This window comes from Bos indicus x Bos taurus, chromosome 2, assembly GCF_003369695.1.
Source record: "Bos indicus x Bos taurus breed Angus x Brahman F1 hybrid chromosome 2, Bos_hybrid_MaternalHap_v2.0, whole genome shotgun sequence".
NCBI lineage: Eukaryota > Metazoa > Chordata > Mammalia > Artiodactyla > Bovidae > Bos > Bos indicus x Bos taurus.
The window spans coordinates 380,906-397,749 of record NC_040077.1 but is presented as its reverse complement, the minus strand read 5'-3'; the positions used below and the strand labels follow the sequence as shown (position 1 = coordinate 397,749).

Genomic DNA, 16,844 nt, shown 5'->3' with positions numbered 1-16,844 from the left:
CTCATCCGCTGTTGCCCCATTCTCCTCATTCCCTCAATCCTTCCCAGCATCAGGGTCTTTTCCAGTGAGTCAGTTCTTCGCATCAGGTGGCCAAAGTATTGGAGTTTCAGCTTCAGCATCAGTCCTTCCAATGAATATTCAGGGTTGATTTCCGTTAGGACTGACTGGTTTGATCTCCTTGCAGTCCAAGGGATTCTGAAGAGTCTTCTTCAGCACTACAGTTAGAAAGCATCAATTCTTCAGCACTCAGCCTTCTTTATGGTCCAGTTTTCACATCTGTATATGACTACTGGAAAAACTATAGCTTTGACTATATGGACTTTTGTCAATAAAATAATGTCTCTGCTTTTTAATATGCTGTCTAGGTTGGTCATAGCTTTTCTTCCAAGGAACAAGTGTCTTTTAATTTTGTAGCTGAAGTCACTGTCCTCTGTGATTTTGAAGCCCAAGAAAATAAAATCTGCCACTATTTCCATTTTTTCCCTATCTATTTGCCCTGAAGTGATGGGACTGGATGCCATGATCTTAGTTTTTTGGATGTTGTATTTTAAGCCAGTTTTTTCACTCTCCTCTTTCACTCATCAAGAAGCTCTTTAGTTCCTCTTCACTTTCTGCCATTAGAGTGGTGTCATCTGCATTTCTGAGGTTGTTAATATTTCTCCCAGCAGTCTTAATTTCAATGTAACTACGCTTATAAAATTTAAGCTAGTTTAAAAAAAAATAAATGTAATTTAAGTCAGTTTAAAAGTCTTAAAACTTTTAATTGTTGCTTGTGTGAACACCTAGGTGCAAAAGGCCACATTCTATCCTATTTCCTGCCCTGTTTCTAGCTTTGTGACTCTGAGCAAGTCACTTTTCCTCTCTGCCTGACAGTTTCCTGGTCTATAAGTCAGAGTAATTATAACGCAGATGTTTACTATGAAGTTCAGGTGGAATGATAATGTACTTTGGGCACATACTCTTGGACAAATGTAAAGGTGCAAATCCTCTAGTAAGGGGCTTGATTCAGAGAGTTAGTAAGTGGATCACACTCAACCAAAGAGTGAGACGTTTGATGAGGTGGTAGGTTTCATATAGAGGCCAGAGCTCAGATGTGTAAGTGGTCACTGATATCATTTCAGGATGGTGCTCTGAAACATTCTTTGTCTCCTTTTTCTCTTTTCCCTATAGATGATCTTAGTAGCCATATTTTCAGAAACTGGATTTTTTGATTATTGTGCTGTAAAGGTATGTATGACGTGGCATTTAATAGTTATGTATCGATTGATACTTTTTTTCTACCATTACATATTTAGTGAATAAAACTGTTTTAAAGCAAATATTTTAAAATTCTGTCCTCCTTTTCAAAATCACTGCTGCAAACCTGGGTATAATTGCTATGCTAAGTAAGGTGTCTTTGAACATCACTTTCAGATTCTCAACAAATAACCAAAGAAGAGGATCAAGGAGACTAGTATTCAAGTTGAATATTTGTGTGATGGCGTTCAACTTGGCAGGTTGAGAACTATGCACCAAAACTGTTTTGCACTTCAGAGTATCTAAATATTTTAAGTCATCAGTTCTGATTACTCTGCTTTTAGGTGAAATAATTTCAATGATTACTTTACGACATTGAACATATAAGCATTCATTTTTATAACTGGGACCCTGGGGAATCCTTCACCATTTTCTGACTGGTAGAATTTGTGTTGATCCTATCATCAGAGTTGGGAGGAAAAGACAAATGTAGACTAGGGCTGGGCTTGAATTCTTTTTGAAACTGAAAAGTTCTTTTATTTATTTATTTATTTTTGTTGTCTAGGGAACTTTATTCTTTTTTTTTTTTTTTTAACTTTACACAATATTGTATTGGTTTTGCCATATATCAACATGAATCTGCCACAGGTATACACGTGTTCCCCATCCTGAACCCTTCTCCCTGCCCCCTCCCCATACCATCCCTCTGGGTTGTCCCAGTGCACCAGCCCCAAGCATCCAGTATCGTGCATCGAACCTGGACTGGTGTCTCATTTCATATATGATATTATACATGTTTCAACACCATTCTCCCAAATCATCCCACCCTCTCCCTCTCCCACAGAGTCCGAAAGATTGTTCTATACATCAGTGTCTCTTTTGCTGTCTCGTATACAGAAAAATTAGTTATTTAAGAAGCCCTTTTCAAACTTTGAAAGATAGAACCATATCGTGATTTTTGCCAATTTTGTGCACTATCTTGCACCTCCCAGGTAGCTATCTTGCCTCTTCCTCCCAATACCTTGGTACTAAAAGCAACCCCTAGATCCCCAAAGATCGGCAGACTCTAGGGTCAGGTGAATCCCAAAGTCACAGCCCAGGCTGTCCAACCAAAAGGAGTGTGTAAAAAGATACAGACATGACAGGTTGTCACCTTATGAGAGATAGACCATCTCAAGGTACTGAAATGAGAATTGGAGGGAAGAAGTGTAGGCCCGCACAGGTTTACAGGTTCAGGTCCAGCCATTACTGCCTCATCTCAGCAGGTTTAGGAGTTTGTAGGTCTAAGTTTTAATCCGCCATGTAGTGTTTATTTAGACCCTTAGTTCTCAGAGTCCCTAATGAAAAGTTGCATCTGTTTTCTGGCCCCATTGGTCCTAGCTTGTTCTGTATTGCATTCCAGGTATACCAATTGTCCCGAGGAAGAGTGTGGACCATGATCTTCATGCTGTGTCTCGTTGCTGCTGTCCTTTCTGCCTTCCTGGACAATGTCACAACAGTGCTCCTCTTCACTCCCGTGACCATAAGGTATGCAAAGTGGCCTTGTGTGGACATCAGGGCAGCTGATGTGCCCTTGTGCTGGCTGCCTTCCTCCCACATGATCGGGTCTGACCTTGCCCTCCTCCCACATGATTGGGTCTGACCTGAACATCCACTGGGACTGTAACTCTGACTGCACAGCTGTGATGGCAGTAGCAGTGGTTGCAGAAGTGCCTACAGGAATCAGGACACACAAACCTTTATGCCTGTGGGACAGAGCATCAGGGGCCAGGAGTTCTACTGCATGGGCTCTATGGGGTTCTCAGCCAGAGAGCAGGAGGTGGGGCTACTGTCTTGCTCTGGCAGGATCCTTGTGGGATTACTGGAGGGTTGCATGACCTGGCCTGGCAAGGCCTTGCAAGATGACTTTGGGAAAGAGAAATTCAGTTTGATTCCATTTTGCTCTTTTTAATTCCACCCATTTCATTTGTGGGACTGATTGCATGGGGCCTCCTGGGGCTTGGGCTTCAGCCTGTGATTGTGCAGCCCCTTCCAAGGTCATGGACCTACACTTTTATCTAGACTTTATGTCCTTTATTTTAAAGATGGTTCCTAGCATATCATGGTCTTCCCCTGCTTAGACTCAACATGTGCTGGTGCTGGCTGGTTCTAGAGAGACTGAGGGGTTATAGGTATGCCTGGTGGCTTCTGGGAAGCTAGGTAGTAAGGACATTTGTCTAAATGTCCTCACTTCAGCTGAGGACAACTCACTTCAGCTGCACTGATCTGGGTTGTTCCATCAAAGAAATTAAAATAAGCTAGTGTTCTGAGGATTCTACCAGATAAGAGATTCTCCTGCTTATGAGGCATGAGACACAGCAAGTTCAATGTCACCAACAAGGGGCTTCTTACAGAGCTCAGGACTAATTCTGGGTGATGCCTTTGGTGTTTGGGAGAGTAGTGACCCTCAGAGGAGGAGTAAGTTAGAATGTGGAGTAGGGAGAGGAGAAGGAAGGGTAGAGAGGAACAGAGAGTTAGTAGCATCTCGTGGATTGGCCTGCAGTGTTATGAGTTAATCTGTTGCCCAAGCTTCTGCAAGTCTGGCTGCATTGTCATGGTCCACGTGCAAGTATGGATTTGAGGGGCAGGATGCTAGATTTAGCCTTCTTGCACAGGAGGTGCAGCACCTCCCAATACCCAGAGGTATAGTTCTTCTGAGGGTAAATGGTGGATAAAGCATATGCTAAAACCAACCCTGCCCCTGGACACCTCAGTGGGCAAGAGGCAGTTCACACCTACCACCCTCCAACCAGGGCAACTCTGCTGCTGACAGTGGTTTGAAACCATCTCACAATGTGCCAGACTCCAGCAAGTCACTACACACCCTGATGATGGCACCCTGATTCTCAACATCCCTGTACAGCTTGCACAGCTGAGGGTTGTCTCAGCCTTGCTGGGATTTGTTTACATCCTCACTCTGCTAGGAACTGGCTTTGTAATTTTATGTAAGAATCAGTTCAGTTCAGTTGCACAGTCATGTCTGATTCTTTGCTATCCCATGGATTGTAGCATGCCAGGCTTTCCTGTCCATCACCAACTCCTGGAGCTTGCTCAAACTCATGTGCATCGAGTCAGTGATGCCATCCAACCATCTCATCCTCTGTCATCCCCTTCTCCTCCCGCCTTGAATCTTTCCCACTGAAAGATTGTTGCTGAGCCATGAAAGACGCCGGGATTCATGGTCTCTGGAGAAGAATTCAATCCGGGGTCAGTAACAAGGCTTGATCGCTGAGAGCTTTTGTGTATTTAATAAAGCTTTATTAAAGTATAAAAGAGATAGAGAAAGCTTTTGACATAGACATCAGAAGGGGGTAGAAAGAGTACCTGCCTGCTAGTCTATACCTATCAGTGAGTTGTTAATTAGAGAAAGGAGATGATTCAAAACTCAAAGTGGCACCAGGTCCCTCAACCACAACATACATTTTGAGATAACATTGGCACCAGGTGAATCATCCCAGGCCATAAAACGATCGACATGAATGTTGAAGAAAGGCAGGTTTCCAAGTAAATATATAGTTCATTAACATAGATTAGGAGAACAATGTATAAGTAAAACATACAGGTTTGTTAAGCCCTTATAGGTTCTGAGTCTTAAGCAGAACTGACTTGAAGAGAGAGTCTAGGGTAAATACATAGTTGATTAACATAGCTTAAGAAAAGCATTTCCATAAGAAAAATGCATTGATTAGCTCAAGGTTTGAGAAAAGTTAAGTTTAGGTGGAGCCAGGTATTGTCATGGCAACACAGAATTTTAAGAGAAACCTCCTTTTCATTTTGTATAGAGAAGGGGAAAAAATCTGACACTTGTAGTTTGTTTCCTCCTGCCACTTAAGAGAGAGATAAGAAACATGCGACCCTTGCAGTCTATTTTCTCCATTTGGAGACCCCCTAGCCTTCCTGTCTGTTACCCTCTCACCAGCATCAGGGTATTTTCCAATGAGTCAGTTCTTTGCATCAGGTGGCCAAAGTATTGGAGCTTCAACTTTAGCATCAGTCCTTCCAATGTATATTCAGGACTGATCTCCTTCAGAATGGACTGGTTGGATCTCCTTGCAGTCCAAGGGACTCTCAAGAGTCTTCTCCAACACCACAGCTCAAAAGCATCAATTCTTTGGTGCCCAGCTTTCTTTATGGTCCATCCACACATGACTACTGGAAAAAATGTAGCTTTGACTAGATGGACCTTTGTCAGCAAATTAACATCTCTGCTTTTTAATATGCTGCCTAGGTTTGTCATAGCTTTTCTTCCAAGGAGTAAGTGTCTTTTAATTTCATGACTGCAGTCACCATCTGCAGTGATTTTGGAGGCCAAGAAAATAAAGTCTGTCACTGTTTCCCTTGTTTCCCCATCTATTTGCTTTGATGTGATGGGACCAAATGCCATGATCTTCGTTTTTTGAATGCTGAATTTTAAAGCCAGTTTTCACTCTCCTCTTTCACTTTCATCAAGAGGCTCTTTAGTTCCTCTTCACTTTCTGCCCTAAGAGTGGTGTCATCTGCATATCTGAGGTTATTGATATTTCTCTTGACAGTCTTGATTCTGGCTTGTGCTTTATCCAACCCCGCATTTCACATGATGTACTCTGCATATAAATTAAATAAGCAGAGTGACAATACAGCCTTGATGTACTCCTGTCCCAATTTGGAAGCAGTCTGTTGTTCCATGTCCAGTTCTAAATGTTGCTTCTTGACCTGCATACAGATTTCTCAGGAGGTAGGTAAGGTGGTTTGGTATTCCTACCTCTTGAAGAATTTTCCACAGTTTGTTCTGACACAGTCAAAGGCTTTGGCGTAGTCAATAAAGCAGAAGTAGATGTTTTTCTGGGATTCTCTTGCTTTTTCTATGATCCAGCAGATGTTGACGATTTGATCTCTGGTTCCTTTGTTTTTTTCTGAATCCAACATGAACATCTGGAAGTTCTCGGTTCACATACTATTGAAGCCTAGCTTGGAAAATTTTGAGCATTACTTTACTAGTGTGTGAGTTGAGTGCAATTGTGTGGTAGTTTGAGCATTCTTTGGCATTGCCTTTCTTTGGGATTGGAATGAAAACTGACTTTTTCTAGTCCTTTGGCCACTGCTGAGTTTTCCAAATTTTCTAGCTTATTGAGTGCAGCACTTTAGCAGCATCATCTTTTAGGATTTGAACTAGCTCAGCTGGTATTCCATCACCTCCTCTAGCTTTGTTTGTAGTAATGCTTCCTAAGGCCCACTTGACCTCACACTCCAGGATGTCTGGCTCTAGGTGAGTGAGCACACTATAATTGCTATGTGGGAATAGCAATTCCATTTATTAGTATACAAATTGCATCTTTCATGATTAAAGTATTGGTGTGCTCAGATTCATTGTTTATATTATACTATTATATTCTTTATGACTCTCTAAGCTTAATCACATTTCTTCTGCCTCTGTCTGGATTGAGTAACATTAGTCTTTAGAGTTGGGCTTCCATGGTAGTTTAGATGGTAAAGAATCCTCCTGCAATGCAAGAGACCTGGCTTCGATTGCTACGTTAAGAAGATCCCCTGGAGGAGATACTCATTCCAGTATTCTTGCCTGGAGAATCCCCATGGACAGAGGAGCCTGGTGGGCTACAGTCCATGGGCAAAGAGTCGGACATGACTGAGCAACCAAGCACAGCACAGCACACCATCTTTACAGTTAGACATCCAAATCTGGCGTTGTTGATTAGCACACACGAATCCTTTTCTTGCTAAAAGCAGAGCCTGGGGCTTCCTTAGTTGAAAGCTGCTGCTGCTGATTGGAGTCTGATCCTCTTTTTTGAACTCCCTTCTCAACTTCTACACAGCTCTGTAGGCCAATCCTACTCAGAAAAGCTGCTGGCTATACTCTGAGCTGGAAGATAGTAGAAAGGACCCTTGAGGCACTTCCCTGGTGGTCGGGTGGTTAAGACTCTGAGCTTCCATTGCAGGGGGTATGGAATCACTCCCTCGTAAGGAACCAAGATCCCTCATGCCACAGGGCACCCCCACCAAAAAAGGTCCTTGAGTGCAGCAGGGGCTCCCCTTGCCGCCAGCATCCAGACTCAGGCCTGGCTTCTGTAAGAAAGTGGGCAATGTAATGGGTGGGTGGAGGAGACGCCGTGAGGTTTTCCCTGAACTTTCTTTAGAGCAGCCTTTCTCAACTGTGTGCTCAGTGGACCACTTGGGGAGCTATAAATGCTGCTGCTTAGGCCCATCTCCAGGGGTTGTTCTATCATGAGCTGGGTAGCAAGACTGTCAAGATCCCCAGACAAATCTAATGTTTAGCTAAGATGGAAAGCCACTGCTATAGAATGTGTACTCCTTGTTAGAATTAAGCACAGTGCCTCAGCATTTGATAAGGTAAGGTGGGTAAGGAGCTAGGTTGGCAGGTGTGGTGTGAGCTACTGGGCAACAGTGCTTTTTGCTCCAGCCCCACCTTGACTCAGAGGGGTCTGGTGGCAAAGATGCGTTCATCTGGGCCACTTCCTGCCCTGCAAGGGAGCCTGTACACCAAGTGCTTCCTCCAGACCTGTGGGGGTGAGGCAGGAATGTATTTTCACATGGATGGTTCAGATGGATTGTGTTAACTTTCAGAGAAGTGCTGAGAGTCAACTGTATCCTGTAGCTCTATAGCACTGTTGTCATTGTTTACCCCTCAGCATTGCCTTTCTCATAGATGTGTGTGTGTGTGTGTGTGTGTGTGTGTGTGCATGCTTCTTATACCTGCAAGTGCTTTGAAAATATTTAGGTCACACATATGCCTTTCACAATATGGATAGTGGGACTGTTTTCATTTTCCTTCATTTATGACAGATTGTGTGAGGTGCTCAACCTTGATCCAAGACAAGTCCTGATTGCAGAAGTGATCTTCACAAACATTGGGGGAGCTGCCACTGCCATTGGGGACCCACCAAATGTCCTTATTGTTTCCAACCAGGAGTTGAGGAAGATGGTATGTATCACTATAATCAGATTGTTTCCAATAAATATAGAACCCAGCTTACTTGCACATTTAGTAACATTTTACCAACATGGATATCACTTCCTCTTATGGAGTGTTCTTGGTCATCTTGAGAGTGGGAGGTTAGGTGACTGATCCTCTAATGTAGTGGTCTGAATTGACTTCATTCTCATTCTGATAAAATTTTAAGAAAATGATTACATTTTCTATTTAGTCATAGTCTGCTATAATATATTAATGGGAATTGAGGTTTCTTCCAACAATATTAATAACAAAATGGTCTGCTCCCTCTCATTTTTCAACTGAGGTGGATGAATAAGTTCTTCATTGATGAAGAACTTAAGTTTTTTAAAATAAGGGTGAGAAAATGAAAGTCTTTCTGGATTTTTGGTAAGCTCTTATTAATATATAATTTCTTGTAAACAAAAATAAAAACAAAGTATTAAAGAGAGTGCAAATAGTATTTTACATATCTTAGAGTTAAGGTTCGGAGAAGGCAATGGCACCCCACTCCAGTACTCTTGCCTGGAATATCCCATGGACAGAGGAGGCTGGTGGGCTACAGTCCATGGGGTCGCTGGGAGTCGGACACGACTGAGCGACTTCACTTTCACTTTTCACTTTCCTGCATTGGAGAAGGAAATGGCAACCCACTCCAGTGTTCTTGCCTGGAGAATCCCAGGGACGGTGGAGCCTGGTGGGCTGCCGTCTATAGGGTCACACAGAGTCGGATATGACTGGAGCGACTTAGCAGCAGCAGCAGCAGAGTTAAGGTTAAAGTATACAATTAATTTTTATTTGTCATTCTTTGATCATTAGAATTTTCTCAATATCTCTTCTCTGAAGTATCAATAAAAATGCTTTCAAATTGGTATCACTTATTATAGGTGATACATTTATGCCTGTGTGTCTCTGAAGTGTGTTAGTATGTTTGTGTATATTTGCTGTCTTTCATAAAAATATTTAAGCCTTTGAGAGTTCATGGCTCCAAGGTGTTGAAGGGCATTTTGTGGGCCTACTGTGTTCTAGAGATTCAGGGTACAACTTAGATACTTTGGCTAAATTTAATACTCCCTGACTGCTCTGAAAGCCAACTGTGACACTTCACCAGTCTTGCTGCATGAGCTGAGCAGCAGGCCCCTCCTGACCATGTCACATGAGCACACCAGAAAGTATGTGAACCCTGTAATTTGCTTTGTAATCTGTCACCCAGGATAGGTTGCATACACATGAGAGAGAGACCTATTTTCACAGGAAAATAATGTTTTATTATTTTTATTTTATAGTAATACATTTATTTTAGAGAATGTAAATCACACACACACACATATCAGAAATAAAAAATTGTCATAATCCCATCATCCAGAAATAAATCTTCTCAATATTTTGTTTAGTTGCTTGGTTTAGTCACTAAGTCATGTCTGACTCTTGCAACCCTATGGACTGTAGCCAGGCAGGATCCTCTGTCCCTGCAATTCTCTAGGCAAGAATACCAGAGTGGGTTGCTGTTTCTTTCTCCAGAGGATCTTCAAGACCCAGAGACTGAACCCAGGTCTCCTGCACTGTAGGCATATTCTTTACCAACTGAGCTACAAGGGCGCTTATTTTGGTGCATGTAGTCTGCATGAATGTTTGTATGTGGATATAATAAAAGCTGCTCTGACCAAGATGGAGTAACAGGGACTGTATTTACCCTCTTGCTTGAGACATCCAAAAAGAAAATAAACCAAAATCCAAAAAACAAAACCAGAAACAAACCAAAACCAGAGAGTGATAATCAAGGTACTAGATATCAGGTAAAAAAGGGCAATGATCCCTGAGAAATGGGAAACAAATGAAATGAACTTATGGTTGCCCCAGCTCACTGCCTTGAGAGATTTTCCAGGATGCAGTTCAGGGAGAGAGAACCCATGTGGAGCCCACCATATTTCTAGAGTCAAGGAGGTAGAACTTACTCTGGAGGGAACAAGACAGAGAACCAGAGAGGGGAGAGTTGGACACAGAGAGAACCTCTGAGTACTTGCAGAGGGAAACTACCTGTGTCCAGGGGAAGAAAAACCCAAAAGATTAGAGGGAAGAGTGCTTGATATACTGAGGGCCAAGAATAATGTCTGTTTCTGCCAGGAAGACTGTAAACCTCTTAATTCATGAGGTATTGGCCCTGATTCCACCTAATAAATTTTAAAGACCTCAAATAATCAAATTGTTTTTAAATAGTTTAACTACATCCAAAAACAAACATCAAGAATATTTATCAGATCAGATCAGTCGCTCAGTTGTGTCCGACTCCTTGCGACCCCATGAATAGCAGCACGCCAGGCCTCCTTGTCCATCACCAACTCCCAGAGTTCACTGAGACTCATGTCCATCGAGTCAGTGATGCCATCCAGCCATCTCATCCTCTGTCGTCCCCTTCTGTGCAAAAATACCCAACAACACACAAGGTAAAAATCACAATGTCTGACATCCAATCAAAGATTACCAGGCATGCCAAAAAGCAAGAAAATTTGATCTATCATGAGGAGAGTATGAACCATTTGGAATCAACCCAGAATAGACACAGGTGTTATAATTAACAGACAAGTGCACTAAAACCGTTTTTTTTTTTTTTTTTTAAATTTTTACTGTATTCCAGATGTTCATTAAGTTAAAAAGAAACATGAAAGATATTTTTTTTAAAGGCCCAAATCAAACTTCTAAAAATGAAAACTGTAATGTATGAGATAAAAATCTCCTGTTAGGATTAAAACAGCAAATTAAGAATTTCATAAGAAAAGATTAGTGAAATTAAGGACATCAGTTCAGTTCAGTTCAGTCACTCAGTCGTGTCCAACTCTTTGCAACTCCATGAACTGAAGCACGCCAGGCGTCCCTGTCCATCACCAACTCCTGGAGTTCACTCAAACTCACGTGGATTGAGTTGGTGATGCCATCCAGCCATCTCATCCTCTGTTGTCCCCTTTTCCTCCTGCCCCCAATCCCTCCCAGCATCAGAGTCTTTTCCAATGTTAAGGACATAGGTCCAAAATAAAACAAAGTGAAAAGTAATGAAAGACATTTACGAGCTGAAGGGAAACTCCAAGTGGCCTAATATATTTATAATTCTTATCTCTGAAGGAGAGGGGAACAGAGAAAGACATTTTAAGAAAACATGGTCTAAAATTTCAAATTTTATGAAAGATATAATCTCAGAGATTCAGGAAGTCCAATGAATTCAGAGCACAAGAAACATGAAGAAACTACACTAAACCATGTCATAATTGTTATACACATGAAACTTAAATAATATTATAAACTGATGATACTTTGATTTAAAAAAAGGCATAATGGGTTATTTACTTTTTCAAGACCTATACTTTGACTTGGATATTTCATTTTGGAAATTATAAGAAATAGTTGTTTTAAAAGTAGATATTTAAAAGATCTATATAAAACAGCTATTTTTAACAGCATAAAATTGAAAAACCTATGTAAAATATTCCAAGAATCAAGGAAGAAAGTGAAATTGCAAAATATTTTGAATTGAATTATGGAAACAAAATTTTTAGGGTTCCTTTCAAGCAGGAGTCAGCAAACTTCTTAAAAGGCCATATAATTACTATTACAGGCATATGGGCCTTATGGTTCCTGTTGCAATCTCTCAACTCTGCCACTGTTGCAGGAAGACAGCCCCAGACAACACACGAATGAATGTGCATGTCTATATTCTAGCCTGCAAGTGTAGTTTTCTGGTCCCTGCTCTAAAACAGTATTTAGAAGGGATTATATACCATTAAATACCAATTAAAAAAGAAGAAATGTCTCAAATTAGTGACCTCAGCTTCAGTCTGAAGAAACTAGATAAGAAAGAGCAAATTAAACTGAAAGTAAGCTGAAGAAACACAGCATGGAGGACAGGAAAAACAACAGAGAAAATCAATGAAAGAAAAAGCTAGTTCTTTGATAGGATAAATGATTCTGACAAACTTCTGGCCAAACTGATGAAGAAAATAAGAGAGAAGACATAAATTACCAGTATCAGGAATAAGAGAATTACATCACTACAGAGCACACAGACATTAAAGATATTGTTAGGGAGTATTGTGAACAACTCTATGTCAATAACTTTCACAATTTAGATTAAATGGACAATTCCCTTGAAAGACGTACTCTACCAAACCTCACTCAAGAGGAACTAGATAACCTGAGTAGCCCTATATCTATTAAAGAAATTGAATTTGTAATGAAAAACCTTCCCAGAAAGAACAAAGCAAAGCAAACAAAAAACTCAGGCTAAGATAGCTTTCGTGAATTCTACCAAATGTTTAAGGAAGCAATAATACTACAATACCAATTCTACACAAAATTTTATAGCAAATTGAAGAGAAGAGACTACTTCTCAACTTACTCTATAAAGGCCTGATGCCTAAAGCAGATAAAACCAGGATAAGGAAACTGTTGACAAATACTTTTTATGAGCACAAATAATATATTTAAAAATTAGCTAATCCAATTTAACAACTTATAAAATGAATAATACATAATAATCAAGTGGAATTTATCCTAGAAATGGAAGATTGATGCTATATTTGAAAATATCAACCAATGCAGTTTACTAGCAAACTAAGTGAGAAAATCCATATGATTATCTCAATAGATATAGAAAAATATTAGGAAAAGTCAACATCCATTACTGATCACATCACTCAATAAAGTAGGGAAAAAGTGAGCTTCATCAGCCTGATAAAGAGCATCTATGAAAATATTATGGCCAGCATCATAGTTAAAAGAGGAAAACTGAATATTTTCCTCAGATCAGAAACAAGACAAAGATGTCTGTTCTTACCACTTAAATGCATTTTACTCGAGGCTCTTGTTGGCACAATAAGTCAAGAAAAGAAATACAAGGCATCCACACTGGCAAGGAAGAATTAAGTCTGTTTGCATATTACATGATTGTTCATGTGTAAAATCTGAAGGAATCTACAAAAGAAAAAAACAAAACAAAAACTTCTGAAAATCATAACTAAAATTAAGAAATGTACAATACAGGATCAATATAGAAAAATTAATGGTTTTCTATATTCTAACAACAATTGGAAGCTGAAATAAAAATGCCATTTACAATAGCATCAATATATAAAATAGGTTAAATCTGACCAAACATATGCAAGAAAACAACAAAATATTGCAGAGAATAATTAAAGAAGATAAAAATAAATGGGGCGATATATTTTGGTCATGGATCAGAAAACTCAACATCATTAAAGTATGAGTTCTCCCTAGATTGATCTATAGAGTCATGCAATTTCTATAAAAAAACAGCAAATTTTTCTTTTTGTAGAAATTGACAAACTGATTTTAAAATTTATATGGAAATTCAAAGTATCCAGAATGGTCAAAAACAAGTCTTAAAGTGCAGAACAAATTGGGAGGGCTAGTACTACCTAATTTCACAACTTATTATAAAGCCACAAATAACAAAAACAGTGTGGTTAGCATCAAGATAAGTGGAAGATAAATAGAACAAAGGATATAAATACCAGATATAAATTTCAGATATAAATCCTCACATACATGACTTTTGACAAAGTGATTTTTGACAAAGGTGCAAAGCCAATTAAGTGGAGAAAGGATAATTTTTTCACAAAGAGTCCTGGAATGAATGAACATGCATATGCAGGAGAAATGAATTTCAGTCCACATCTTCTACTTTATCAAAAGATTAGCTGAAATGTAGATTATAGACATGAATATAAAGGCCAAAACTTTAAAATTCTTAGTAGAAAAGATAATTTACAGTAGAATAGATATAGAAGTAGTTCAAGTGAGAGCATGGTTACTGTAATTTATTAGACTAAGTTTAGAACTTGGCTTTCTGTTTCTGTTATTTGTCTCTTCTTTTTATGGCAATATATTAATGAATGCTGCAACAGTTTAGCTGCCTCTGGCTGGCATCACATTAGTATTTATTTACTTATTTATTCAAGGATAATTGCTTTACAGAATTTTGTTTTTGTTTTTGTTTTTTTTTTGTCAAAGCACAACATGAATCAGTCATAGGTATTTATATATCCTCTCCCTTTTGAAACTCCCTCCCATCTCCCTCCCCATCCCACCCCTCTAGGTTGATACAGAGCCCCTGATTGGGTTTCCTGAGCCATACAGCAAATTTCCATTGCCTATCTATTTTATGTATGGTAATGTAAGTTTCCATATTACTCTTTCCATACATCTCCCCTCCCCTCTCCCCATGTCTGTGAGTCTATTCTATTGCTGCCCTGCAAATAAATTCTTCAGTACCATTTTTCTAGATTCTGTATATATGTGTTACAATATGATATTTATCTTTCTCTTTCTGACTTCAACTCTCTATAATAGGTTCTAGGTTCATCCGCCCCATTAGAATGGACTCAAATGCATTCCTTTTATGGCAGAGTAATATTCCGTTGTGTATATGTACCACAACTTCTTTATCCATTCTGTCGGTGGACATCTAGGTTGTTCTAGCTGTTGTAAATAGTGCTGTAATGAACAATGTGTTACATGTGTCTTTTTTCAATTTTGGTTTCCTCAGGGTATATGCTTAGGAGTGGGATTGCTGGTTTTATTCTTAGTTTTTTAAGGAATCTCCATACCGTCCTCCACAGTGGCTGTATCAATTTACATTCCCACCAACAGTGTAAGAGCATTCTCTTTTCTCCACACCCTCTCCAGCTTTTATTGTTTGTAGACTTTTTGATGATGACCGTTCCGACTGGCATGAAGTGGTATCTCATTGTAGTTTTGATTTGCATTTCTCTAATAATGAGAGATGTTGAGCATCTTTTCAATGTGTTTGTTAGCCATCTGTATGTCTTCCTTGGAGGAATGTCTGTTTAGGTATTTTTCTAACTTTTTGATTCAGTTGTTTGTTTTTCTGATATTGAGTTGTATGAACTGTTTGTATATTTTGGAAATTAATCCTTTGTCAGTTGTTTGCTGCCAAGTCGCTTCAGTTGTGTCCGACTCTGTGCGACCCCATGGACTGCAGCCTACCAGGCTTCTCCATCCATGGGATTTTCCGGGCAACAGTACTGGAGTAGGTTGCCATTTCCTTCTCCAATGCATGAAAGTGGAAAGTGAAAGTGAAGTCACTGAGTGTCTGACTCTTAGCGACCCCATCGACTGCAGCCTACCAGGCTCCTCTGTCCATGGGATTTTCCGGGCAACAGTACTGGAGTAAGGTGCCATTGCCTTCTCCCTGGCAGTTGTTTAATTTGCTATTATTTTCCCCCATTATGAGGGTTGTCTTTTCACCTTGCTTATAGTTTCCTTTGCTGTGCAAAAGTTTTTAAGTTTAATCAGGTCACACTTGTTTATTTTTGTTTTTATTTCTGTAACTCTAAGAGGTGGGTCATAGAGGATCTTGCTTTGATTTATGTCATCAAGTGTTCTGTCTCTGTTTTCCTCTAAGAGTTTTATAGTTTCTGGTCTTACATTTAGGTCCATTTTGAGTTAATCTTTGTGTATGGTGTTAGGAAGTGTTCTCATTTCATTCTTTTACATGTTCAGTTCAGTTCAGTCGCTCAGTCATGTCCGACTCTCTGCGACCCCATGAATCGCAGCATACCAGGCCTCCCTGTCCATCACCAACTCCCGGAGTTCACCCAGACTCATGTCCATCGAGTCAGTGATACTGTCCAGTTTTTCCAGCATCATTTATTGAAGAGGCTGTCTTTGCCCCATTGTATGTTCTTGCCTCTTTTGTCAAAAATAAGGTACCCATAAGGTGCATGGTTTTATTTCTGGGCTTTCTCTCTTGTTCCATTGGTCTATATTTCTGTTGACTGCAGCTTTGTAGTATAATCTGAAGCCAGGAAGGTTAATTCCTCCAGCTCCATTCTTCTTTCTCAAGACTGCTTTGGCTATTTGGGGTCTTTTGTGTTTCCATATGAATTGTGAAATTTTTTGTTCTAGTTCTGTGAAAAATGCCATTGGTAATTGATAGGGATTGCATTGAATGTGTAGATGGCTTTTGATAGTATAGTCATTTTTACAATATTAATTCTTCCTATTTTTCCTACCCAGGAACATGGAATATCTCTCCATCTGTATATGTCATATTTGATTTCTTTCATCAGTGTCTTATAATTTTATGTGTAGAGTTATTTTGTCTCCTTAGGTAAGTTTATCCCTAGATATTTAATTCTTTTTGTTGTGATGGTGAATGGGATTGATTCCTTAATTTCTCTTTCTGATTTTTCATTTTAGTATATAGAAATGCAAGTGATTTCTGTGTATTAATTTTGTATCCTGCAACTTTGCTAAATTCACTGATTAGCTCTAGTAATTTTCTGATACTATCTTTCAGGTTTTCTATGTACAGTATCATGTCATCTGCAAACAGTGAGACCTTTACTTTTTCTTTTCTGATCTGGATTCCTTTTATTTCTTTTTCTTCTTTTATTGCTCTAGCTAGAACTTCCAGAACTATGTTGTATAATAGTGGTGAAAGTGGACATCCTTGTCTTATTCCTGATCTTAGGGGGAATGCTTTCAGTTTTTCACCATTGAGAATAATATTTGCTGTAGGCGTATCATATATGGTCTTTACTGTGTTGAGGTAGTTTCCTTCTATGCCCATATTTTGAAGAGTTTTAAT

At 39.5% G+C, this 16,844-nt stretch overlaps 1 protein-coding gene across 3 annotated transcripts in view; it reads left to right on the top strand.

Annotated features, from left to right (window-relative positions):
- Positions 1-16,844, top strand: part of OCA2 (OCA2 melanosomal transmembrane protein) — a 285,968-nt gene that overhangs the window by 84,822 nt on the left and 184,302 nt on the right. For all 3 annotated transcript variants that reach the window (XM_027554353.1, XM_027554352.1, XM_027554354.1), the window contains 3 exons: positions 1,171-1,227; positions 2,639-2,763; positions 8,074-8,212. In XM_027554353.1, coding sequence (XP_027410154.1) covers positions 1,171-1,227; positions 2,639-2,763; positions 8,074-8,212 — 321 coding nt within the window. The remainder of the gene's footprint in view (positions 1-1,170; positions 1,228-2,638; positions 2,764-8,073; positions 8,213-16,844) is intronic.